Consider the following 25,462-nt stretch of genomic DNA (forward strand, 5'->3'; position numbering starts at 1 on the left):
TCCGAGAAGAGAGAGAGAGGCGTGAGGCTGCTGTGAGAGAAGGAGCAGGAGGCTCCTGGACAGCGGTCGCCAGGCACTTCAGGGGTTCAGGGGGTCTTCCAAGAGAGAGAGAGCTTTTGTGAGGAGAACTTCTAGTGAGAGAGAATTGGGTGTACAAGGGTTGAGGGTGAGGTCTCCTCTTGTAAAATTTTTTTTTCATAGTGAAGTTTGCATGCCCCGTGGAGGCGAGCCCTTTTGCGGCTGATCCATGTATTTTGATTGTTTTCCTTTTATTTTGTTTCTTCTTTCTTTCTGCTGCATCGCGTGGTACTGAAAAGATCTTGGGAGGTGGTGTCCTGGCCAGACATCCATCCAACAGGGCCAGTTGGGCCCGTCCTCGTGGAAGGTCTTAATGACTGATAAGCTATAGTACAGATTAAATTTTTCTAAATTCTGCAAAGCTGCCGGGGTATTTTGGAGTAGCTCCAATAACCACTGTGGGAGGCGCTCTGTCTGTCCATCAGCATCGGTGGTGGATGTCTCTGTGGAAGAAGATAAACGTACTTCCAAGAATTGCAACTTATCAAGATTCTCCACATGCTCTAACCTCGGACAATTCCATATTTCCAGATATTTCAATGAGGGCAGGTTCTTGATTTCTTTTAGATCATGGACATTACTGATGCTCAATTTATGTAAATTGGTGGCCGTAAGCCTTCTGGAATAGCTCTCAGCTTGGGGCAAAATGAAAGTTCCATTTTAATGCCACAATAAGATAATAAAAAGTATTAATTCTGGTACTAAATTTCCAATGGCATAGGATAAGGGAAGAACGGTCATTGTGACTATTGAACGGTTCATGGCTTTAGCTGGCAATAAAACCAAGCTTCCAAATCTTTGCGAACTACCTTACAGCTTGTATCTATGTGGCCTGCTGGGAGCCACCGCATTCTTGTTTCCTCGAGATTAACTTTCAGTGAAAGTGATTGACAATGGAGCTGTTGAACAAGCTATGTGGCCTGCTGGGAGCCACCGCATTCTTGTTTCCTCGAGATTAACTTTCAGGGAAAGTGATTGACAATGGAGCTGTTGAAGGAGTTGGCTTCGTAATTCAGAAATTTAATTGCTGTCTTATAGCTGTAGGTGGTTTTCAGATGAGTAGTGCTGTTGTCCCAATAGCGGAGTTGTTGGAGCATAAGAAGGACCTGCATATGCTACCATGATGCATCGAGCAATCTAAATCAGCACGGTAGGTGATTGAAAATCGTGTTCAATTAGTTGTCTTAATTGGAAGCCCATGTCAGCAAAACTCATCTATGCTTTTGGAGATGGCATCCACTCGATGACTCAAATGAGATCATTATGGTAATTTTAGATTATTAGGGTCTCTCTTCCCGAAGTAAGCTGATTCCTGATGACCTAAGATTCTCAGATGCATAATTAACCTGCTTGGCATGCTACGAGAATCCAAGATCATTAACCATGTAATATCAAAACTACATGCGATATATTCTATATATATTGCAGCACTCAAATAGAATCTCAAATAAATCATAAGAAGGTACACATGAACATGAGCCAAATTATTAAAACCTGTTATTCCCGTCCAATTCAATCGGACCAAAAATTAATCAAAATTTGTCAAAGTAACTTTAGAAGATTATTAAGCCTTCCCAACAAGAAGAAAAATTTTATGAGATTATCAAATTCATAAAAATTTGATCATTATTATCAAGCATGACAGCACCCACAACCCAATCTTGCAGTCAATCCATCCAACATCAGTCATTCAGAAGTTGGTAGGCCTAGAGATTCTCATTTGTTGTATAGGAGTGTTAGGATATTATAGAAGCTGGGCCTTCTTAAAATATATTTCTTGTGAGAAGAGGACGGCTGAATGCCTATTTCCTGGCCCCATGCACCGTAACAAATAAACAAATAGAAGATTAAACATTGGATATGAGAGGTAACCAAGGTAATGGGTCTTGGCATACTCTGCAAAAATCTATCCATGATGATGTCACGCCCCGAACCCAACACCCGAGTCGGATATGTGATGGCCGCACACTTCTTAGAATAAGTCCTAAAGAATATACAAGGCCAAAAGTAATTCATTACAACCTCAACATCCATAATATCTGATTTCAACAATAAATAGTAAAACTTGCATAATTATAATTAAAATTCTTTCAATCCTCTGATCAGATATCATGACACTCTATCTATGCATCTGCTCACTAATAAATCCATACCATAGACAACCATGAGTATCCTATAACTCTGAGAAGAAAAAGAAAGATGAAAGGGTGTAAGCTTTACAGCCCAGTAAGAATTCTCATATCACACTGATATAATAATATAATCTGAAAATAAGGATAAGCAATAAAATATAAAATCTCATGTTCAATATTCAGAATACTGTAAATATCCATAAATTTTCTGTCTTGTTAAAATAGATGCATCATCATATGTTAACAGGTGAAACACTTTTGTTCAACAATTATTTCATGTCTTATCTTTCATTTCTCTTTTCATAATCACATGATTTTTAACCTTTTCTTTCTAGCTCTGGACTAACCAAGTTTATACCTCAGTCATCATCCGAATCAGTTTCTACTTAAAAGCCTTTCAAGGCTATCCCAGGATGAGCTTCTGGCCGGCTGTCCCATGTACGAAAGCCCGTGAGAGGCTGTCCCAGGCATAAGCTCCTGGCGGGTTGTCCCAGGTATAAGCTCCTGGCCGGCTGATCCACCTATAAGCCAGTGGGGGCTGTCTAAGGTATAAGCTCCTAGTGGGCTGTTCCACATAACAAAGGCTAGTCCATACCATATTTCTCTTTTTCATTTAATCATTATGTGTTGATTTCATCAAATCAATTTCGACTTACATTATGATCAATTTAGATATATCATATCCATATAATCATGCCATCAATCTCTGATACATATATATTGACATAACATACTCATGCTCAAAATCAAATAACAGTGTCTCAGATATGATAAATTCATCGATCTTAAATCCGACGATGTAAAACCAATGATGCAAGACCAACAGTAAAATAGCATATATATAATGGTGATCATGTACAGAGATTCTTACCTTTATCGGTGACTTGTCCAAACACAGAAATCAATGTTCTTCTTTGATTTATAAATTTCTTTAACAAAATATTCTACTTGACATCTTATGCAGACAATCATATCTTCTTATAACCCTGATCAAATATAAAAATCATATATGGAGAAAATTACCGATAATCGATCCTAATAACACAAATCTAGGATCTCTCTTAGGATTAACCAAAATTAGGATTTATCCAAGTATCTGGATCCTCCATTAGTCCATAAGACTTTTAGAGAGAGAAAGTCCATGAAGAGAGAAAATTTTTGAGAAAATTTTAGAGAGAGAAAATAGAGAGAGAAAATTTTTATATCCTTCAAACGAGGCAATCGTGATCGAGATTATCAGAGATCATATCAAGGTGACTCAATATAGATTAACTATGATCGATGTTATAAATTTCAAATAAGGATCAAACTAGGATCCAATCTACTGCATGAATTTCGGAGCAATCTTAGGTCATCATATTTTTATCTCAAGTTTATCCTAGAGTCTGTGATGCAATAAGAGAGGGAGAGAAAGATCCTAGAGAGACAAAATTCATAAAGAGAGAAAAAGATCTAGAGAGAGAAAATAGAGAGAGAATCTAGAGAGAAAAAATGGAGAGAGAAGGTAGAGAGAGGATAGAGGAAAGAGAGAGAAAGGAGAGAGAAAAAATTCTCTCTTTCTTTTTTTTTCTTCTATTTTTCTTTTTCTCTTTCTCTTTTTCTTTTTTTTTCTTTTTCTCTTTTTTTTTTCTTTTTCTTCTTCTTCTTTTTTTCTCGTTTTCTTCTTTCTTTCCTCTTCCTTGGCCGAACAAGAGAAGGACCAGAGGGAGGAGCTCGGTGGCTCGAGCTTCGACGAGGGGCGACGACATCTGATCGACAGTGACAAAGCAAGAGGAGGTGGGCGGTGAGGTTCGATCGATGAGAAACTTACGGAAAATCAGAAAAATAGGGGATCCGCCCCTTATCTCTTGTTTTTTGGCCATTGGCCGATCGCCGGCGGCCATGACCTTCGAAGAAGAAAGTTAGGAAGGTGGGGGTCATGCTACAGGGGTGCGGCACCATGAGCAGCAGCGTCGGTGGTCAGAATCAAAGAAGAAAAGGCTCGATCAAACAGAGCAAAAATAGAGCTTTATGATTTTGTAGATTTTTCGACGAACCCGACGGTCGGCGAGGGTGCACGAAGCCATGGGAAGGAGGAGAACACTATAAGAAATTTGACTTTTTGCGATAAAATTTTTTCGTCACTAAAAATCATATTTTCATCGCTAAAAATATTTGCGATGAAATATATCGTCGCTAAAAATTTGTAGAGAAAGCCTCGTAGCAAAAGACCTTAGCGACGAAATGATTTTATTTCGTCACAAAAAATAGTAAACCTAGACGACGAAGTATGTGCTGTATTAGCGACGAAAATATTTTGTCACAAGAGCTTAAATTTTCATCACTAAAATTACAACGAAAAATAATTTCATCACTAAATATTGTGATTAAAAAAAATATTCTCTTATTTTTTGTGATAAAAATGAAATTCGTCGTAAAACTTAGCGACGGATTTTATCGCAAACAAAATTTATCGCAAAAATTTCATCGCAATAATTACGACAAAAAAAATATTCGTTGCTATAATTGCGACGAAAAAAAATTTCGTCGCTATAATGACGACGAAATAAAAATTTCATCGTTATAAGGGCGACGAAATAAAAAAATTCATCACCATAATTGCGATGAAATAAAAATTTTATCATAAAAAGTTAAAATTTTTAGCGATGAAACTATTTTTTCATCTCAAAAATAGCAACGAAATAAAAATTTCGTCACAATGTATAATAAAAATTTTACTTTTTTTGGTTCATAAATTTTTTTGTGATGAAATTAATATTTCATCGCTAAAATAAATTTTGGATAAAAAATAAAATTTTAATTTTTTTTCAAAAAAAATCTGCTCAAATATAAATTCTCTGATCAAACATATTTTAAATAAACAGTATATTAACGCAATAAAAATATTCTAAGTCAAAAGACCAATTCCAAGTATCAAAAAGTTTCATAACCATCTTTGTCATATACAAAAATATAAGTCCATATACCATTTTAAATTTAAAATAACTACAAACTAGGTATGATCTGACTCGTTGGCCTCGTTTCCTTCTCCAGGCGTCGATCCCTGACCCGATATGTGTCGCGATGGTGGTGCAGAGGCGGCATCATGTGACTGTAGAGGTGCTAACTCAGAAGCATCAATACCGAGCCGTCCCACCACCGCAGCTACTATCCTCTCGAGCGTCTGACTACGATTCATCCAGTAACTAATCTGATCTTGCATCATGCTCATGGATGTCCTAACTGCCTCTGGCACCGATGCATCATCAGACCGGTCGGATGACGAACTGCATGATTTTTTGGACCGCATGCTATGACCAGATCCTAGCTGCCGCCCGAGGACGGTATCCAAAATCGTATCATCTGTCATCAAACAAACCTGCTGCGATCCAGTATCACTGTCAGATCCCACCTCCCTCATCGTCTGATCTCTTAATTCTAACATTTTTTCCTTCACAATAAACCAAATAAAATCATAAATTTTTTTCAAACTCTTTAAAAGTATTCAAAATGTAGAGTAATGATACTTACATGACGCTGCCTCGCCTCCTCGATCACGAACTCGCCACTCTTGTTTTGATAGAATTTAGCATAGGCATCGACTCCGGATAGTCCCTGTTCAAACAAAAAAAAAAGATATCAAAATAATATAAATATTTAATAAGAAGTTACAAAGTATGATTGTAAATATAGTTACGTACCATCCTCTTCATTTCCTGTGCAAAAGAGGCACTTTCTTGCATGTGAATAGAATCAATCTTACTCCTATTCACCTTATTCGCTTCCGATCGTCACTACAAAATACATACAATTATAACCAATAAAGGACATAACAAAATTAAAATAACTTGAAACACTAGACATACCTGAAATGCCTCACTTCCAAAATACTCACATAACCACCGCCAATCGTCACTAGACCCAGCCCAATTTCTATATGGCTGGGTCACAGGATCAATCCCCTTCGCCTGCAGCTCATTGCAGTATTTATGAAGCCTACATCATCGATCTCTGTATCTATTTGCAGCCATTTTGAGAATACATGCCGTTACTTCTTTGTCAGTGCAATCCTCGAAGTCAATATTATCCTACACAGTCATCATACCAAAAAGCAAATACATAAAATTATTCATATAATAAAAAATTTATTTATATAACCAAAAATAATATGAATCATGTAATGATATGCAAGACATCCAAATTTAATTCTTACCTTGATGTGAGAGACTAGAGCATCACGATATCGAGGAGCTACATGCTTGAAACTTTCAGCAGCCCACGAAAAATGATTCCACATATACAAACTGATCTCATTTGCGACGATACTAGCCTCTGTGCCAACCGGATGATCTCGAAATATCTGTACCTTTGATTTTTCATTGTGTGTATGCACATATTTTTCCAAAACAAGACCCCTACTAGGACCACCATTGCACGTCGATGCTGTGTTCCTACATGTAAAAATTGGTGAAATGAATATATATCATGTATCACTAAATGCATATAACAAAAAAAAAATATATGGTTTATAAATTGATAGAGATGTACCTGTAAGGGGATGATGCTATGGTACCATGACCTCCGACTGGGCAAGCTCTGGCTGAGCACTAGTCTGCTTTGTGGACTCGGGTAACTGAGTCTCATCTAAATCCTCTGACTCATCATGCAAAATGCTAAAGTGAGGATGTGTATCATCAAGCGGAGCCTGCTGCCTACCCCGTGAATGTCTACGTCCAGGACCAGTCATGATGCTGCAATGATTAAAATAATTTAAATCAGCACGTAATCAAAAAAACTCAAGTATTACATGATATAACAAAAAAAATAAATTGAATTACTTATTCATATTAATTATTATTCTTAGATTCTGAACTCGTGTCCATATAGTCATCTTCGATGGGAGTCATAGAAGACTTCAACCCTGAAGTGCTATCATCATCGTCGTTAATGAAGTCATTATTGGATCATGCTCGTGCCCGTGCCCTTATCGATGATCCAACAATAGAAACATCCTCAGGTTCATAGTCGTCTCTTTGTAATTGTCCTATGTCAATCGTATCATCTGGCACTAATATGTTATCTGGTGCTTGCATTTGATATGCTTCGTTTTCAATAATTGCACGGACTTCGTTCTCAAGATCTTCATCGTTCGGGTATGTGAAAAGTGCAGGATCAAACAAATACCTATGCTGAGCCCTTATTGCAACTCGCCAAGGCTCTTTCATTTTGTTATCATCAATATACCACACTAGTCTTGCTTGTTTTGCAAAAATATAAGGATCACTTTCATACCATACATGACCAGTGTGGACACTGACGAGTTGAGGATCTATAACAATTGGCATGTGTCATCCTAAGTCATACCATCGACACTTGAATAACACAATCCGTCGAAGACCACTATATCTCAACTCTATAACCTCATGCAGAACACCAAAAAAATCTATTATTTCACCCTTGTGCTCGCCCTCCATGCTTATTCCACAATTCTGTGTGGTTCGATCGTGATCGCAATTTTTCGTTAAGAATCGCACACCATTGACTATGCATGCTGAATATACTGATACACATCTGTCAGATTTTCGTGCAAGTGCAGCTAAGTCATTACTGATACAGTTAGGATTGTCTATACGTAGCTGAGCTATCTACAATTAAAAGAACAATAAGCAGGTTAAATTTGACAAAATAAATACTATATAAACAAACTTTTAATCATGGATGAACATGAACATAACTTACCCATTCATCAAACCATGATGCGAATTGATTCCTATGTCGTGCCGCTGCTAATGTAGGATTACTTCTTCTGAGCTCCCTTTCGTATTCTCTGAAGTGATACAGTAATACCATGTATATTTTAATATGCATGACGACGTACATTCATTGATATATCAACAAATAAAAATTAAATGTATATACTCACATCATGTATGCTTCTACCTCCTCGCAATTGTTTAGCACATACCAATGCATGTCATCCATTTCTTGTGGTGTCAACATTCGAAAATTTTTTTTACCATATGGTCGGAAAACATTGGAGAACACGGACAATCCATCGGTCAGAATCTCATCAACATCGATATTCTGTTGTGGCCTTATAAATTTGGTCTCCACTCACCGAAGGTACATAGAGCAGAATGTCAGACATTCATTCATAACATGTGCTTCTGCTATTGAACCTTCAGGCCGTGCTTTGTTAGTGACGGCACTCTTGTATTCACGCATCTCTCTATTCAATAAATTATCAATTGATATCACATATAATAAGAATACAATAATGAATAATAAATATTATAATATCATGCAATTACCTTTCAATTAGGTACATCCATCTTGTATGTACTGGCCCACCCAATCTAGCCTCATGTGGAAGATGAACAGAAAGATGCATCATGATATCAAAGAAGGCGGGAGGAAATATCATCTCGAGCTTACAGAGAGTAATGATAATCTTCTTCTCCAATATGTCGATCTGACTTCGTCTCAATGTCTTCGCACATAAGTCCCGAAAATAAGTTTCCAGATCAAGTAATGCATTACACACATTATCCGACAACAATCCGCGCAAACCAACTGGGAGCACATGTTGTAGAAGTATATGACAATCATGACTTTTCATCCCGACGATCTTCCCATCTTTCGACTTGATGCACCGTTTCAAGTTTGAGGCGTATCCATCAGGAAACCTCACTGATCTCAAATATGAAAGAAATTGATTTTTCTCTCTTCGATTCAGTGTATAACATGCCAATGGCTACACCAGCCTATCCCCTCGTCGAATCAAATGTAATTCCTTTCTAATCCGTATATCCTCTAAGTCAAGACGAGCCTTCACGGTATCCTTCGTTCTTCCTTTGATATTGAGAATGGTATAAAATATATTATCAAATATATTCTTTTCAATATGCATGACGTCAAGATTATGTCGAAGAAGAAGCATTTTCCAATATGGAAGATCAAACAACTTGCTCTTTTTTCTCCAATTTTCGATACTTGTTCGCACCCCTACTTGGCTGGCCAGACCCTTACCAAATATGACATCCTGTGGGTTGGGTAACTGATTTAAAATATTGTCCGTAGACCAGAATCTTGGCTGCACACGTCGTTCATGCTTGCCATTGAACTTAAGACTTCTCCTCCATCTATGATCATCTGGTAAGAAACGTCGATGGTCGGTAAAATAAATCTTTTCACGAATACGGTCTGATGTAATATCATCGTTACAAGTTGGGCATGCTTTATACCCTTTTGTACACCATCCAGAAAAATCACCATATGCAGGAAAATCGTTAACTGTCCAAAGCAGTGCTGCATGCATACGAAAGATGCCTCCTGCAACATGATCATATGTTTCGCATCCTTCTTCCCACAAATATTGTAACTCTTCGATCAACGGCTCTAAAAATATGTCTATGTCTCTTCCAGGGGCACGGGGACCGGGGATCAACAAGGCCAATAGATTAAAAGGTGATTTTATGCACTTCCATGGTGGTAAATTATAAGGAAATACCATAACAGGCCACATACTATAAGTAGTACTAAGATTACCATATGGATTAAATCCGTCTGTTGCCAACCCTAGCCTGATATTTCGTGAATCAGCTGCAAACCATGGATGTTCATGATCAAAATATTTCCACGCATCTCCATCTAATGGATGTCTCATGACATCATCGTCGATATTGTTTTCCTCCTTATGCCATCGCATGTCACAAGTAGTATGCCTCGACATGAACAATCGATGCAATCGTGATGTAATCGAAAAGTACCGCAAAATCTTGCATGGTATTTTTTTTTTCTTCTTATCCTTACCACGACTTTCTTTCCATCTGCTTGAATGACAAATCGGACATGCTTGTAGATCTTTTTTATCCTTCCAAAATAGAACACAATCATTCGGACATGCATGTATCTTTTCACAGCGTAGTCCCAAGTCATCGACTCCCAAACCGAGTCCTTTCAATAATTTTTTGGCTTCATAATGACTTGACGGAAGTAACTCTCCCTTTGACAGTAAGTCCTTCAAAAATTTGAGCAATCAATTAAACGAGTTATTTGACCACTTACCAAGTGTCTTCATATGTAATAACTTTATTACGACAGACAACAGAGAGTACTTCTTACAACCAGGATAAACATCACTTTGTGCATCTCTTAATAGACGCTCGAATCTATCATTTATAGATATATTACTGTCCTCTTCAGCTTCTTGTCTCGGAATGGAATGCTGATGTTTTGCTCTCGCTTCTACATTTGCTTCAAATAATTCCGGATGAAGATCCTCTAAAATTTTTCTATCTTCTTCACCAAGTGTTTGTCTTTCACGATTGCATGATCCACCGACTGACGATGGATTTATGGGACTCCTGGACAACATGCTCGAGCTAGTCGACAAATCTTCACCATGACAAGTTCATCTCTTGTAAGTCATATCTATACCGTGTTCGTATAAATGATTCTGAATATCCGATAAGGTACACCAAAATAAATTTCTACATCGACGACATGAACAACGAGCTTTTCCATCTTCTCTAGTATGATTGGACGCCACATTCATAAAAGTCGTCACACCCGTAATATACTCGGGACAGAACTTATCATGCAATGACATCCAACCATGATCCATACCTACATATTTATGATGCAAACTATACAATCAATTTTATGTAATAATAGTTGACTAACGCCTTATATCTCCTACCTATAGGGTGATGGTCCTATTCCATTCAGGAACGTAAGAATTTAATATTGCAATACATGTCTTCTATACCAAAAAAATTTCAACAGCATTTTGACGCAGTTCTCCAGATACACAAATATTAAAATTGTGCTATATATCCAGAGAACATGATCGAAAATACCGACAAAACTCTGCGATATAGAAGCACATGTGTTGCAATATTAAATTCATTCACGTGCCCAAACTATCCATAAGGACAATTCGAGAATAGTGTGTAAAGCACCAATATTTTTTTTATAAAAAAAATATTGGTTTATGCACGCTATCTTCGAATGAAAATTCTAAGGCTTATAAATTTGTTATGCTATAATTAATATATTATTATTAAAAATATTTTTATTTTTAAAATATTTTTAAATCATGATTAAAATTAATTATATCAAACAAATAATTATATCTAACATTATATCTAATTACTAAAATAATAAATAATTACTTCTAATGGCTAAAATTCATTAAGAAAAAAATTAAAAAATATATAAATTAAAAAAATGGTTCTCACCTTCAACTCTTCTGTGAACAGTGATGGTGACAGTGACGGCAACCGGCGATGGCGGTGGCGGCCCGGCGATGGCGCGGCGGTGGCGGTGGCGGCCCTACGAAACCAGACAAGCCAGGTAAGGGATCGACCTTCAACTCTTTCTCAGGTAACAGACTGAGAAAGAAAATGAGGGAGGGAGACAGGGGATGGAGGGGTCGACCAGCGGCGACTGCCTTGCAGACACTGCAGCGGCGGGGAATGGGAGGCCGAAGCGGTAGGCGACGGTGGGGGACGGGAGGCCGAAGCGGCAGGCGGCGGCGGGGGATGGGAGAGGGTAGGAGGCGCTCGAGGAGCTTGAGCTTGGGGAGGAGATTGGAGGGGACGTTGGTGGCGAGGATAGTAGGGTGGCGGCGGACGAAGGCGTGGAGTTGGCGGGGGGAGAGGCTGGCGTGGCGGCGGAGGAAGGCGAGGACGGCGTCAGGCTTGTCGGGGGTGGTGATGTGGAGGAGGGTTTTGGAGGCAACGAGGGCCTTATCCTTGGAGTAGCCCAGACGATCCATCAGGTACTCCGCCATGAAGGGTAGAGGAGAAGAGGAGGAGGTAGTCGTTTCGGCGGTGGCCGGCGAGGAAGAATATGAGGAAAGTATGGAAGGAGGAGGAAAGGGAGGGAGGAGAGGTGGCCGCCACCTTCGTTTTATGAACAACATGCTTTCTTAGTTTCTCCGGGGCAAGGTGAAGGGGCTCACTGGACCTGGCTTTGCCCTAATCTTTGCTCGCTGTTCGGCTTCTGTTTGCAGTATGGCCAAAGATTGACTGCAAAATCTTCGACCATTTTCTTCAATGGGGAACAGCCGGCGCTGCAGCTCGAGGCGGAAGAGGGGCAGAAGAGGAGGAAGAAGATGAAGGAGAGGGCTCTAGGGTTAGGGTTTCGAGGGATTGGAGGGAACCGGAGGGAAGGAGGCTGAGAAGAGGGAGGATTCGAGGGACCGGGTTTGGGAGGGGAGGAGGAGGAGGTCGGAATCGGAGAGGAAGCGGAGGGAGAGGGAAACGGTGGAGGCGAGGAGGGAGAGGACAGGCGAGGAGGGAAACAGTGGGGGAGGGAGGGAGATGGCGACACAGTGGAGACCAAGAGGGAGACGGTGCGCGGAGGAGAGGGTGGCGAGGCGGGAGGGAGATGGCGCGTTGGGAGGTGGGCTCGATCAGCGACAGGGGGCGGGCTCAAGCGACGACGGTGGCGGGGAGGGAGGGCTCGACGGTGGTGGGGAGGGAGAGAGAGAGAGGATGGTGGCAGGGAGGGAGAGAACTTACCGGGAAGGACGACCGACGATCGGGGAGGGAGGACTGTCGTCGGAGATCGGGGAGGGAGAAAATTTGGACGACCGCGGCGGAGATCAGGGAGGGAGAAATCAACAGGTTTATTTTCAATTAGGGCAAAATATCAAAGGGTTTTTTTTTTTAATTAAAAAATATGTAGCGATGAAATACATTCGTTGCTAAAAATAAATATTCTGTCACAAAAAAATATATTTTTTGCAACAAAAATTTTTTCGTCGCAAATGATTAATTTTTTGCAACAAAAATTTAATTTCATCGCAAATATAAAAAATGGTCATAAAATCAAGTTTTTCGCAACGAAACAAATATTTCGTCACATAAAATTAAATTTTTTACGACGTAATTATTTTCGTTGCAAAAAAAAAAATTTAGCTATGAAAAATTTTTTCGTCACCAAAAAAAATATTTTGTTGCGATGAAAAAAATTTCATCTCTAAAGATCAATTTCTAGCAACAAAAATTAAATTTTCATCGTAAAATATTCAAATTTTTTCAATAAAATAAAATTTAGCGATGCAATAGTTTCATCGCTAAATATAAATAAAATTGATCGCAAAAGCCTTTCTTTTTTGCAACGAAATATCAATTTCATTGTAAAAAATATAATTTTTTTGCGATAAAATTTTTTTTATCATAAAAAAATATTTTTTTACTTCAAAAAAAAAATATTTTATCACAAAAAAAAAATATTTTTTGCAACGAAAAAAAAAGTTCGTCGCTAAAAATCAACTTCTAGCAACAAAAATAAAAATTTCATTGCAAAAGATATAACTTTTTGCAACGTAATTTTTTTCATCGTAAATACCTGATTTTTGGGGACGAAATTTAAATTTCGTTGCAAAAGCTTAATTATTTGCGATGAAATAAATTTCGTCGCTAAAATTTCATCGTTAAAAGTCAAATTTCTTGTAGTGGAAGGAAGAGAGGAAGGAGGAAAAGGGCTTACCTCAAGCTTCAGCAGCATCATCGACTCCAATTTTCGACGAGCATGAGTACAAGAGGTCACGGCTTCAATGGAAGAAATCAAGAAGAAAAGAGAGGGAGGAGGGCCGGTGGAGGGTCATGAGGGAGAGGGGAGTTTTATTTATAGAGGGCTCTAGAGCTCTAAGGATCCTAGAATTCTTCTCCATTCGGGATTCATCGGAGAAGAAGACTCCCATCAGGAGTCTTCTTCCCGTTCCCTTTTTTTTTGTGTGGGCTTGCTTTTATATGGGTCTGGTCCAAGGCCCAAATGGGCTGGGTGTTATATTCTCCCCTCTTCAAATAATTTTATTCTCGAAATTAAGTTATGTCATTTGAGATACATATTTCAGAGTACACATTCTTCATGTCATTCTCAAGCTTTTAATAGTCTGCCTTACATAATACTTATTTCACAAGATTTTGATATAATAAAATTATGTGAGGTTTCAAACTCATTCTCTTCATACTATTTTTTTTTTTTGAAAGAATAGTAATATTTTAGACTTGTATTAACATACCACAATTATTTATTCCAATATATTCCACTCAAAATTCATAATTATCTCAGACTACCTATGATGAAAAAATAAAGGTCTTCACAATCATTGATTTCTTTCTTCTCTTGACCTTCCAATTAATTTAATAGATAGACTTTCATCTTAAGAAAACCTCAATCTTCTATATCAGTTCGAGTAACAATATTAAATTTAAAAAAATATGAGATCTGTGTCAAGACATTCTAAGTTTGAACTAATAACAGAACTATCAAGTTGTTAATAAATTTGAGATATTTAAGATTTCTTGGTATTATCTACAATGAAGCAACCTACTGACAAAAATTATCCGACTATGATCAGATTAGATCAAAATCTATAGCATCCTTTCATTATCAATAAAATCATTCTTTATTTGCAACTAATGTATTTTATTATAATATCTTTTAAATCAAAAAATTAATATTTCTAATCAATTTAATCCATCATACTTTTGCTGCGCACTCTGATCTTAATTTATCAAATTATATAAGTCTATCAAAGATAAAAATATCCTTGTATGTTAGATCAATCAAAGATAGATCCAACTTTCAAATTTTATATAAAATTTAAGCAAAACTTTAAGTTTTTTTATCTTTATTGCTCCTTGAGCATAACACATCAAAATTAAATTTTGATCCACTTCCTATATTTGAAATCATTGTATAAGCTTCATTACTCCTCAAGAATCCAACATGTCTAGAATCAATATGAGTTAACATTTGGTTTACCTTATAATCATTTAGATAATTTTCAAATCAATCTTTCTTTTTAAAAGAATTAATTCCAACTTGAACAAACTAGAAGAACTCAAGCCAACATCCTTGTAAGTAGAATCAACTTGATTATTTCTTGTAGAGCTCTCTTTATCACAATCCTTAATATTAATCGATAAATTTATACAAAATCTTATCCCTTGTACAAGTCATTCAAAATTTAACACTAGCAAGATACCTTAGTTTAATTCAGAAATCCAAACTCTGACTTGAATAATTAATACACTCCACTATCTTCAATAATTATAAAAAAAATTAAAAAATTTAATCCAAAGATAGAAATATAAATTATTAAAGATTTTATCATAACCTGTATATCATACTCTGACAAAATAAATTTTCTTTTTCAATTTAACAACAATATCACAATACCTTTGATCCACTTAGAAAAGTAAACTTTTGACTTAAAATTCAATGCAACTTGAAAGATCAAAAAAATCACATTCGAATATGATATTTTGAATAATCAAAGATTTTACTAAGATGTATATCTCATATTCTCATAATAAAGTCCAAATATATTTTTTATCTAAAATTAAGTTTCATATATAACCTCTTATAGGTTCAATACTCAAAAATATTTCTCTCTCATATGATACAATTTCTTCTTAGACCATACTCTAACTAACTTCTTTTTGATAAGTCCAAAATTTATAATGCTCAGACAATTATCTTCAAAATTAGAAAAAGTATCATGATCTTCAATCATATAAGTTTAACATTCTAAAATCATCAAGTATACTCAACATAACTTATCAATATCTTGCACTTTATTCCAGGGTCAACTCTTCTCATACCTAGGTCAACCTTACTAATTGAAATCTAATATATACTCATCAATTTTATTATAGACATCATATACCACTTATACATAAATTTTATCATAATATCTATTGATTCAAAATTTAATTACTGAATTTTTTTTTTATGTCTATCATATTCTTTATGATCATAATCTAAGTTTAAATATCACTAAAGTCACAATTCTGAATAATTATAATCTTAAGCTCAAATATCACTTAAGTCATATTCTCTAGTGATCATAATCTAAACTCTAATATCATTCTATCACATGCTTAATGATCATAACCTTAAACTCTGATATTATCTATCATACTCTATTGATTATAATCCTAAAAATGTCACAGTCCCTAATGATCATAAAAATCCTGATATTACTTCATAATCTCTAATGATCTTAAACTTAAGCTCTGATACCATTCTGTCATGCCCCGAACCCAACATCTGAGTCAGATATGTGATGGCCGCACACTCCTTAGAGTAAGCTCTAAAGAATATGCAAGGCCAAAAGTAATTCATTACAACATCAACATTCATAATATCTGATTTCAACAATAAATAGTAAAACTTGCATAATTATAATTAAAATTCTTTCAATCTTCTGATCAGATATCATGACACTCTATCTATGCATTCGCTCACTCGCAAATCTATACCATAGCCAACCATGAGCACCCTGTAACTCTGAGAAGAAAAAGAAAGATGAAGGGGTGTGAGCTTTACAGCTCAGTAAGAATTCCCATATCACACTGATATAATAATATAATCTGAAAATAAGGATAAGCAATAAAACACAAAATCTTATTTTCAATATTCAGAATACTGCAAACATCCATAAATTTTCTGTCTTGTTAAAATAGATGCATCATCATATGTTAATTGGTGAAACACTTTTGTTCAACAATTATTTCATATCTTATCTTTCATTTCTCTTTTCATAATCATATGATTTTTAATCTTTTCTTTTTGGCTCTAGACTAACCAAGTCTATACCTCAGTCATCATCCGAATCAATTTCTACTTAAAAGCCTTTCAAGACTGTCCCAGGATGAGCTCCTGGCCGGCTGTCCGACGTACAAAAGTCCGTGAGAGGCTATCCCAGGCATAAGCTCTTAGCGGACTATCCCAGGCATGAGCTCCTGGCCGGTTGATCCACCTATAAGCCAGTGGAGGCTATCCCAAGCATAAGCTCCTGGTGGGCTGTCCCAGACATAAGCTCCTGACGAGCTGTTCCACATGACAAGGCTAGTCCATACCATATCTTTCTTTTTCATTTAATCATTATGTGTTGATTTCATCAAATCAATTTTGACTTATATTATGATCAATTTAGATATGTCATGTCCATATAATCATGCCATCAATCTCTGATACATATATATTGACATAATATACTCATGCTCAAAATCAAATAACAGTATCTCAGATATAATAAATTTATCGATCTCAAATCCGATGATGCAAAATCAATGATGCAAGACTAACAGTAAAATAGCATATATATAATAGTGATCATGTACAGGGATTCTTACCTTTATCGGTGATTGATTCAAACACAAAAATCAATATTCTTCTTTGATTTATGAATTTTTCTAACAAGATATTTCACTTGACATCTTATGCAGACAATCATATCTCTTCATAATTCTAATCAAATATAAAAATCATATATAGAGAAAATTATCGATAATCGATCCTAATAACACAAATCTAGGATCTCTCTTAGGATTAACCAAAATTAGGTTTTGTCCAAGTATCTGGATCCTCCATTAGTCCACAAGACTTCTAGAGAGAGAAAGTCCATGAAGAGAGAAAATTTTAGAGAGAAAAAATTTTAGAGAGAGAAAGTAGAGAGAAAATAGAGAGAAAAAATTTTTATATCCTTCAAACGAGGCAATCATAATTGAGATTATTAGAGATCATATCAAGGTGACTCAATATGGATTAACTATGATCAATGTTATAAATTTTAAATAAAGATCAAGCTGAAATCAATCTACTGCATGAATTTTGGAGCAATCTCAGGTCATCATATTTTTATCTCAAGTTTATCCTAGGATCTGTGATACAAATCAGAAAGGGAGAGAAAGATCCTAGAGAGACAAAATCCATAATGAGAGAAAAAAGTCTAGAGAGAGAAAATAGAGAGAGAAAATAGAGAGAGAAGGTAGAGAGAGGGGAGAGGAAAGAGAGAGAAAGGAGAGAGAGGAGAGAGAGAAAATTTTCTATTTTTTTTTCTATTTTTTTCTTTTCTTCTTCTTCTTCTTTTTCCGTTTTCTTCTTTCTTTCCTCTTCCTTGACTGAACAAGGGAAGGACCAAAGAGAGGAGCTCGATGGCTCGAGCTCTGACGAGGGGCGGCGACAGAGCAAGAGGAGGCAGGCAGTGAGGTTCGACCGGCAAGAAACTTACAGAAAATCAAAAAAATAGGGGATCCGTCCCTTACCTCTTGTTTTTCGGCCATTGGTCGGTCACCGGCGGCCATGACCTTCGGAGAAGAAAGTTTGGGAGGTGGGGGTCATGCTACAGGGGTGCGGCACCACGAGCAGCAGCGTCGGTGGTTGGAATCAAAGAAGAAAAGGCTCGATCAAACAAAGCTTTATGGTTTTGTAGATTTTTCGACGAACCCGATGGCCGGCGAGGTTGCACGAAGCCATGGGAAAGAGGGGAAGGGCTTACCTTAAGCTTCAGCAGTGTCGTCGGCTCTAATTTTTAGTGAGCACGAGTACGAGAGGTCACGGCTTCAATGAAAGAAATCAAGAGGAAAGGAGAGGGAGGAAGGCCGGTGGAGGGTCATGAGGGAGAAGGGAGTCTTATTTATAGAGGGCCCTAGAGCTCTAAGGGTCCTAAAATTCTTCTCCGTTCGAGATTCATCGGAGAAGAAGACTCCCATCGAGAGTCTTCTTCCCAAATCCACCCCCCCCCCCCCCCACCCCCTTTTTTTTTTGTATGGGCTTGCTTTTATATGGGTCTGGTTTAAGGGCCAAATGGGCCGGGTGTTACAAATGATCATAAGCCTCGTTCAACAAGCTTGTAGCTCCTGAAATCGCCATGTCTGGCTTTGCATCGAGGGTTGTATTCTATCTCAATTGCTTCCTCACCGATGCCGCCTGCTTCAGCACCACATCATAAACCTTCTGCTTCAAAGATATTGCAACCTCACTGGCCAATTTGCTGCTAAACTCGACAATATTGGGAAATTGCCATTCTTCTCAAGCTCAAACCTGATACATGCATTCATTAATTCTGCATACAGTGCGCATAGACTCCATCTGTGCCTTTTCTTCTGCAGCCTCCAATCAAAACTTGGACTCAGAACCTTTCCAAGAGGCCTTGAAGTGTCTGAAAGTTGACATTCTTTAATTGCCTCAAAACACCCAAAGCTAGCTGACATATCTACTGGCGATGCATCCTTGCCACAAAATTGCCACCTGCATTGCAACAAATGCACCAGAGGGCCTAAAGAGTTCTGTTTTTATTTTTACACCAATCCTCTATATATCACATCCACAACCAAAATATCCTTGCTTTAGAACAACAAGATCCAGCGGACACTCTGATCAGATTCAAAGAATAATTTGCCAGATCCGCAAGCACCTTATAATCGGGATTCCCTGAAAAGACCATTGCACTCATCATTCCGACAAGCAATTCTTTTAGAAAGCATGCAACAAGAGAGACTCTGAAACCAAAGACTAGGTCAAGGAACACAAAAACATCATAAAAGTCCTATATTCCTTGAACGAAGTGCCACAAAAGCACAGAATATGAGCAGAAACGGGGAATGGGTCCGGTAGTTCACGAAATTCAAAATCTTTGTGATTGTGTTACAACAACATAATGGAGAAGATAACTATAGTGGATAAACCAATTCTTAATATTTACATTCAGAAGAAAAATTATACTCAAGCAAATGACAGTTTCTTCAAAACACTAGGAAAGGAAAGCTACAGCTGCATCATAATACTAGGAAAAAGAAATCAGAAAGTCCAATACAGAGATTTAGATAATTATAAAAGATGGTAAAAATGATGAACCCACTGGTCCCATGATCCTGAGGGACATTCCCATCTCAACCGCCTATTCCACAAGCATTTGTAACTGCAAAAAGAGAGCAAATATGAGATCATACATGCTAGCAAGTCTCGTTGCGATGGATAGACTAAAAAATGGAAACAAAAATGTAATAGAATGAGAAATCACCTCGGAGAAGAGAGGATGCTTTAGGATGTCTCCGATTCTTCAGATTCCTCTCTATGGTTTCGAAGGTTGGAGGGTCCTTGGTATACCGAATATATGATATGCCACTTGGACGCCAATCGCCTACGATCTTGACCTCGGGGATCCTCTGAATGATGGGCCAGTTGGGGCCGCCCTTGAGGAAGGTCTTAAGGACTGGTAAGCTGCATCTCAGTTTAAATTTTTTAAGAGAATGCTGCCCAAGGAGCTCCAATAACCACTGTGGGAGGTGCACTATATGTCCATCAGCATCAGTGGTGGATATCTGTTTGAAACCAGGTAATTCCACTGTCAGGTATTCCAACTTATCAAGATTCTCCACGTGCTCCAACCTTCGGCAATATTCTATTTCCAGAGATTTCAGTGAGGAAAGGTTGTTGATTTCTTTTAAGTCGTGGACACGATTGATATTCAATTCCTGCAAATTGGTGGCATGCCGTAAGCCTTCTGGAAGAGCTCTAAGCTTGCAGCAAAGTGAAAGCTGCAATTTCGTTAGACGAGGCAGCAACTTGGGGGCTCCTCTTCTTTCCTCACCAACCCCCTCCACCATACCAAATGACCATTCTTCCCAGTTGGACATACTATAAAATACCAGCACTTCAAGCTTGGGAAATGAAGTCGCTGCTAAGGATGCACGGGGGCCAAGAAATTCAGGTCCGATGGTTTTGATTGCATGTGCATCAGTAATATAAAGGGATTTCAATTGAGGCAACAGGCCCAGTGGAGGAAGAGCTCTCAATTTGGGGCAAAATGAAAGCTCCAATTTCATGAGACGAGGCAACAACTTGGGGGCTCCTCTTCTTTCTTCACCAACCCCCTCCACCATACCAAACGACCATTCTTCCCAGTTGGACATCTCTTCGAATATCAGCACTTCAAGCTTGGGAAATGAAGTCGCTGCTGACGATGCACGGGGGCCAAGAAGGTTTTGATTGCATATGCATCATTAATATAAAGGGATTTCAATTGAGGCAACAGGCCCAGTGGAGGAAGAGCTCTGAGCTTGGGGCAACCATCAAGTGTCAATGTCATGAGACGAGGCAGCAACTTGGGGGCTCCTCTTCTTTCTTCACCAACCCCCTCCACCATACCAAACGACCATTCTTCCCAGTTCTTCATCCCATAAAATTCCAGCTCTTCAAGCTTGGGAAATGAAGTCGCTGCTGACGATGCACGGGGGCCAAGAAATTCAGGTCCGATAGTTTTGATTGCATCTGCTGTCTCAATGCAAAGGGATTTCAGCTGGGGCAACAGGCCCAGTGGAGGAAGAGATCTCAGCTTGGGACATCCACAAAGACCCAACTTGCTGAGATAAGGCAGCAACTTGGGGGCTCCTCTTCTTTCTTCACCAACCCCCTCCACCATACCAAACGACCATTCTTCCCAGTTCTTCATCCCAAAAAATTGCAGCTCTTCAAGCTTGGGAAATGAAGTCGCTGCTGACGATGCACGGGGTCCAAGAAATTCAGGTCCGATAGTTTTGATTGCATCTGCATCTTTAATTATAAGTGATTGCAGCTGGGGCAACAGGCCTAGTGGAGGAAGCTGCGGGAATGATATACAATTATCCAGTGTTATGGATGTCAAATTAGGAAAAGAGGCACTTAAAGGAGAGGACATCATCCAGCTGAAAAATCCAGTACCAATGAAGTTATGAATCTCAAGTTTCTGTAGGTGGGTGGATTGAGGAGAGAGCTCATTATAAGTCTTGTCATTTCTCTGGATTGCAATTGCTTCTTCCGCATATCCAGGTTTGTTGCATTCCAAAATTAGTGTCCTCAGAGAGCGGCTGTTCGTGAGCACCAGAGCTCCCCCTGGTAGTGCCCTCTCCAACCTTCGTATCGACAGGAATATCAGCTGAGACAGAGATTGTAGCTCCTCCAGGCCGCACCCCTCGTCATCTTGCGTGTCTCTTCTGTCATCATGGCCGACCACAAATCCTTCAAGATGGTTAAGACGTTGTAATTTACCTATTCCCTTTGGTACATAACTCAATGGAGTACCTTGGAGACGAAGGCACCTTAGATTGTACAATTTTGTGATGGCCTTAGGGAGAGTATGTAAGGATTTACAATCTGACAGGTTTAGTATCTCCAAGTTTACAAGGCGCCCAATGGACTCTGGCAACTCCTTGATTTGCGTCCAATTTAGATTTAGATATCTCAGGTGCAAAAGATCTCCTACAGAATCCGGAAGGCTCTCAAGTCTCGTGTTGCTCCGCTTCATGACTCGCAGATATCTCAAATTTTCAAAAAGTTCATTCTGGACAATCTTGGTCTTATAACTACTCCAAACAAGAAGGGATCTTAAGCACTTTTGCTGTTTTATTACATCAGGAACTTCCAAAATCTCCCCCGCGTTCACCATCGACAAGCGACGAAGTTTACTCAACGGGTTTGTGTTAGGTGATTGCTCGTTGCCAAGAAAAATGCTCTCATCACGAATCATAAAAAGAGCAAGGGAACGTAACAGATCGTGCATTGTGCACCAAGTGTTATCACCATGACCATGTAAAAGGTTCCGCCAAATTAATTTCTTATAGTAATCCTCTGCCAGATCTTCCATAAGTGCATCTCCCTGTGTTGCTTTTACAAAACCTTCGGCCACCCAATAATGAATGAGATCCTTGCGATGCATTTTATAGTCCTCAGGAAACAACGAGCAATAAAGAAAACACTGTTTAAGATCCGATGGTAAATTTTCATAACTCAAAAATAGAGCTCTTGGGAGTTTTTCATGAAGTTGGCTCATGGACCAAGCATCACTTTCGAGAACCTTATTCCATTCTATGGTGCTTCTATCCATCGACCTTAGAACCCCTGCAATAACCTTGACTGCAAGAGGAAGACCATCACATTTTTCAACAATTTTCATCCCGATCGTTTTAAAACTAGAGATCTCCTCCTCTTCATCATCATCTTCAAAGACATTCTTGTGGAGCAATTTCCAGCAACTGTCATCATCCATTTTATCAACATAATGTATCTCTGCTCTAATACTTCTAGCCACGCTCTCATCTCGAGTGGTAATTACAATCCTACCATTGGTTGTTGCACTTTCAAAGGGATATCTAAGCAAATCCTCCCAAACATCTGGCTTCCATACATCATCTAATACTATAAAGAATCTTTCTGAAAGTAGAGAGGAAAGACAGGAAACAAGCTCTGCCTTAGTTTCAGCACCCTTGTAATTTCCATCTACACCCCCAATTATCTCTTTTAGCAATTTTGTTTCTGAAAAATCTTGAGAAATACACGCCCATACCCGTTTAGGAAAGTTTTCTTTTATTTTTGCGTCATTATATATGTTAGAAGCAAGAGTGGTCTTGCCGATTCCACCCATCCCAACAATCCCTAAAACTCCGTATTTTTTATTATCTTCTTTAATTAATGACTGCACGAGACTCTGGGTAGCTTTTTCAATTTCCGTCCCTACAATATCAGACTTGATCACAACGGAAAAAGTTTGACGGGTATTTACACTAGTCTCTCGAGCACTTTGCCTGGTGTATTCTAGTTCAGGCAAGTTTGATCTATACCTGTCAATCTCTTCTAGCCTATCATTAAGTTCTTTTAATTTCTTACCAATTTCATACTGGAACTTGAGGGAGCCAAAGGCAGAAAATGAAGATGAGGAGGGATGGCGTACCGCTGATGTGGACGAATAATTTTCCAACAATATCCTGCCCTCGATCTTACAACGGTCGATGATATCGTCGGCATCATACATGACATCTTTCAGCTCCATCACCCACGTATCGATACACGGGTCTACATGTCTCTTCTGCTCCGCAGATTGAAGAAAACCTCTTATCCTCTCCATTCTTCTTTGAAGTTTCTTGAGATCATCCTTCACGCCTAGCATCATAGACATCTCTCCTTCTACAAATTCTAAAGCCTTGCGAACACACCCTCCCACAAAGGCATCTAAGATCATGGCCATTTTTGGAGACTACCAGAGGCGGATGGATCTCTCAACACTCAAAAAGAAGGGGAGGTTGTGAGGCACTATAGATCCTTTTAAGCCTATAGGTAAAGATCCCAAAGACCTTGACCTACGCGCGATCTCCTCTTTCCTGGAGGGATCCTACTTGTCGCCGGGCCAGAAGGAAGGTGCGTCTTTCTTTCGTGCGAGGGATATAGCCGCGTTCCTTCCCCGGAGGTCAACCGGACGGCACATTGTTTTGGACTAGGGTGCTTCTCTGCTTGATCTGGTTTATTGTTTGAGACCGGCATCCATGACGTGGTAAGCGTCCCTGCAAGTTGCAGAGGTCTTGGTGGCCTTACCTACCAAAGTTGTCCATAAAAAAGTATGATTATATGGTTATACCCCGCTCATCCAATCTCATTTTGTTTAGTTCAGCGCAATTTAATCCGTAATTAAGCTGGATGACGGATAATACACGTTACTTTTGTTATGACAAAAGAGTATTATTATTTTTTAAAAATTTACAAATCCAGATTGGTGACTGCTTTGGCATATTTTATTCAGGTTTATGTACGGCACATCAATTACTTTATACATGAAGATGGTGAGAAAATAATAGGAAAAACTCAGTGTTTGGTTCGTGACCGGAATGAAAATTGGAATGAAAATTGGAGTGGCCAAATCTTTCAAAGTATGTAATTTGTAATTGAAATTGGAATCGGAATTAAAATAAAAATGAATCCATAGATGAGAGTAGGGATGTAATTCTATGCAGATTGAGCTATTTCCATTCCACTTCGAAATCAGAATCGGAACGAGACTCTTTTCAATCAAACGGTTGGAATGGGAGTCATCCATTTCCATTTTGATTCCAGACTCTTGCTCTCTCCAACTAAGCACCTCTTGAGCAGGAACACAATTATTGTATACATGGAACACCCGAGTCAGTTCTTAAACCAGCCAGCAAATTTAGTTATATTTTACAAGTGCTGCCGACTTTATTCTTCTCAAACTTTTCTCAGATTCCTTTTAGTTAAATGAGTATTTAATCTAAAACAAGTGGGATCACACCCTTTTAGCATTTTAATCTTCTGGACTATTTAACTAACGCATATAATTTTAGTAGTAAATCGTCACCATTCCAGTCAAAACAGGAGATCTCTCGCGGCCCAAAGGGCGTTAAGGTGGGTCTAGTTTGCACGACTAGATTAGCATATTACTCATGGGGTACGTAAGATATACGGTATCATTCGATCAAGTATACCATAAAAGATCCATTCATCCCATGTGAATTAATATACTATCCTATTTTTGGTCCCTTATTTAGTCTGGACACTAGATTAGCTAAAACTCGCTAACCAACATTAATTCTTATGCATTCTCGGTTGGCTCTCTCATGATCCATTCCCCGTGCTGACTCATAAAAAATCCTCGTCTCCAAGTGTTGGGTTGTTGTTGTCTGTGACATTACTGAACTGAA

General features: G+C 38.4%; 2 protein-coding genes across 2 annotated transcripts; both read right to left on the reverse strand.

Moving 5' to 3' along the window:
- Nucleotides 1-19,534: 19,534 nt before the first annotated feature.
- LOC105055239 (putative disease resistance protein RGA3) lies at nucleotides 19,535-23,579 on the reverse strand. Its single transcript, XM_073247006.1, has 3 exons — nucleotides 21,308-23,579; nucleotides 20,020-20,513; nucleotides 19,535-19,917 (listed from the first exon to the last, which is right to left on the reverse strand). Exons 1-3 carry the CDS (start codon nucleotides 23,395-23,397, stop codon nucleotides 19,889-19,891), a joined length of 2,613 nt encoding a protein of 870 aa, XP_073103107.1. The 5' UTR covers nucleotides 23,398-23,579; the 3' UTR covers nucleotides 19,535-19,888.
- On the reverse strand, nucleotides 23,474-23,997 carry LOC140852814 (putative disease resistance protein RGA3). The gene is made up of 2 exons (XM_073246375.1): nucleotides 23,594-23,997; nucleotides 23,474-23,486 (listed from the first exon to the last, which is right to left on the reverse strand). The coding sequence occupies exons 1-2, from the start codon at nucleotides 23,995-23,997 to the stop codon at nucleotides 23,474-23,476; spliced, it is 417 nt and encodes a 138-aa protein (XP_073102476.1).
- Between the last annotated feature and the right edge of the window lie 1,465 nt (nucleotides 23,998-25,462).

Source organism: Elaeis guineensis, chromosome 12, assembly GCF_000442705.2.
Source record: "Elaeis guineensis isolate ETL-2024a chromosome 12, EG11, whole genome shotgun sequence".
NCBI classification, from domain to species: Eukaryota; Viridiplantae; Streptophyta; class Magnoliopsida; order Arecales; family Arecaceae; genus Elaeis; species Elaeis guineensis.

Excerpts from the sequence above, each read along its gene's own strand:
- LOC105055239 (XM_073247006.1), bottom strand. The coding sequence starts at position 23,397 with ATGGGTGGAATCGGCAAGACCACTCTTGCTTCTAACATATATAATGAC. Across the intron at positions 20,514-21,307 it reads TCTCTTCCTCCACTGGGCCT|AGCTCTTCCAGAAGGCTTAC; the intron begins GTTGCCCCAGCT and ends CTGCAAGCTTAG. Across the intron at positions 19,918-20,019 it reads AGCATCCTCTCTTCTCCGAG|TTACAAATGCTTGTGGAATA; the intron begins GTGATTTCTCAT and ends CTCTTTTTGCAG.
- LOC140852814 (XM_073246375.1), bottom strand. The coding sequence starts at position 23,997 with ATGGCCATGATCTTAGATGCCTTTGTGGGAGGGTGTGTTCGCAAGGCT.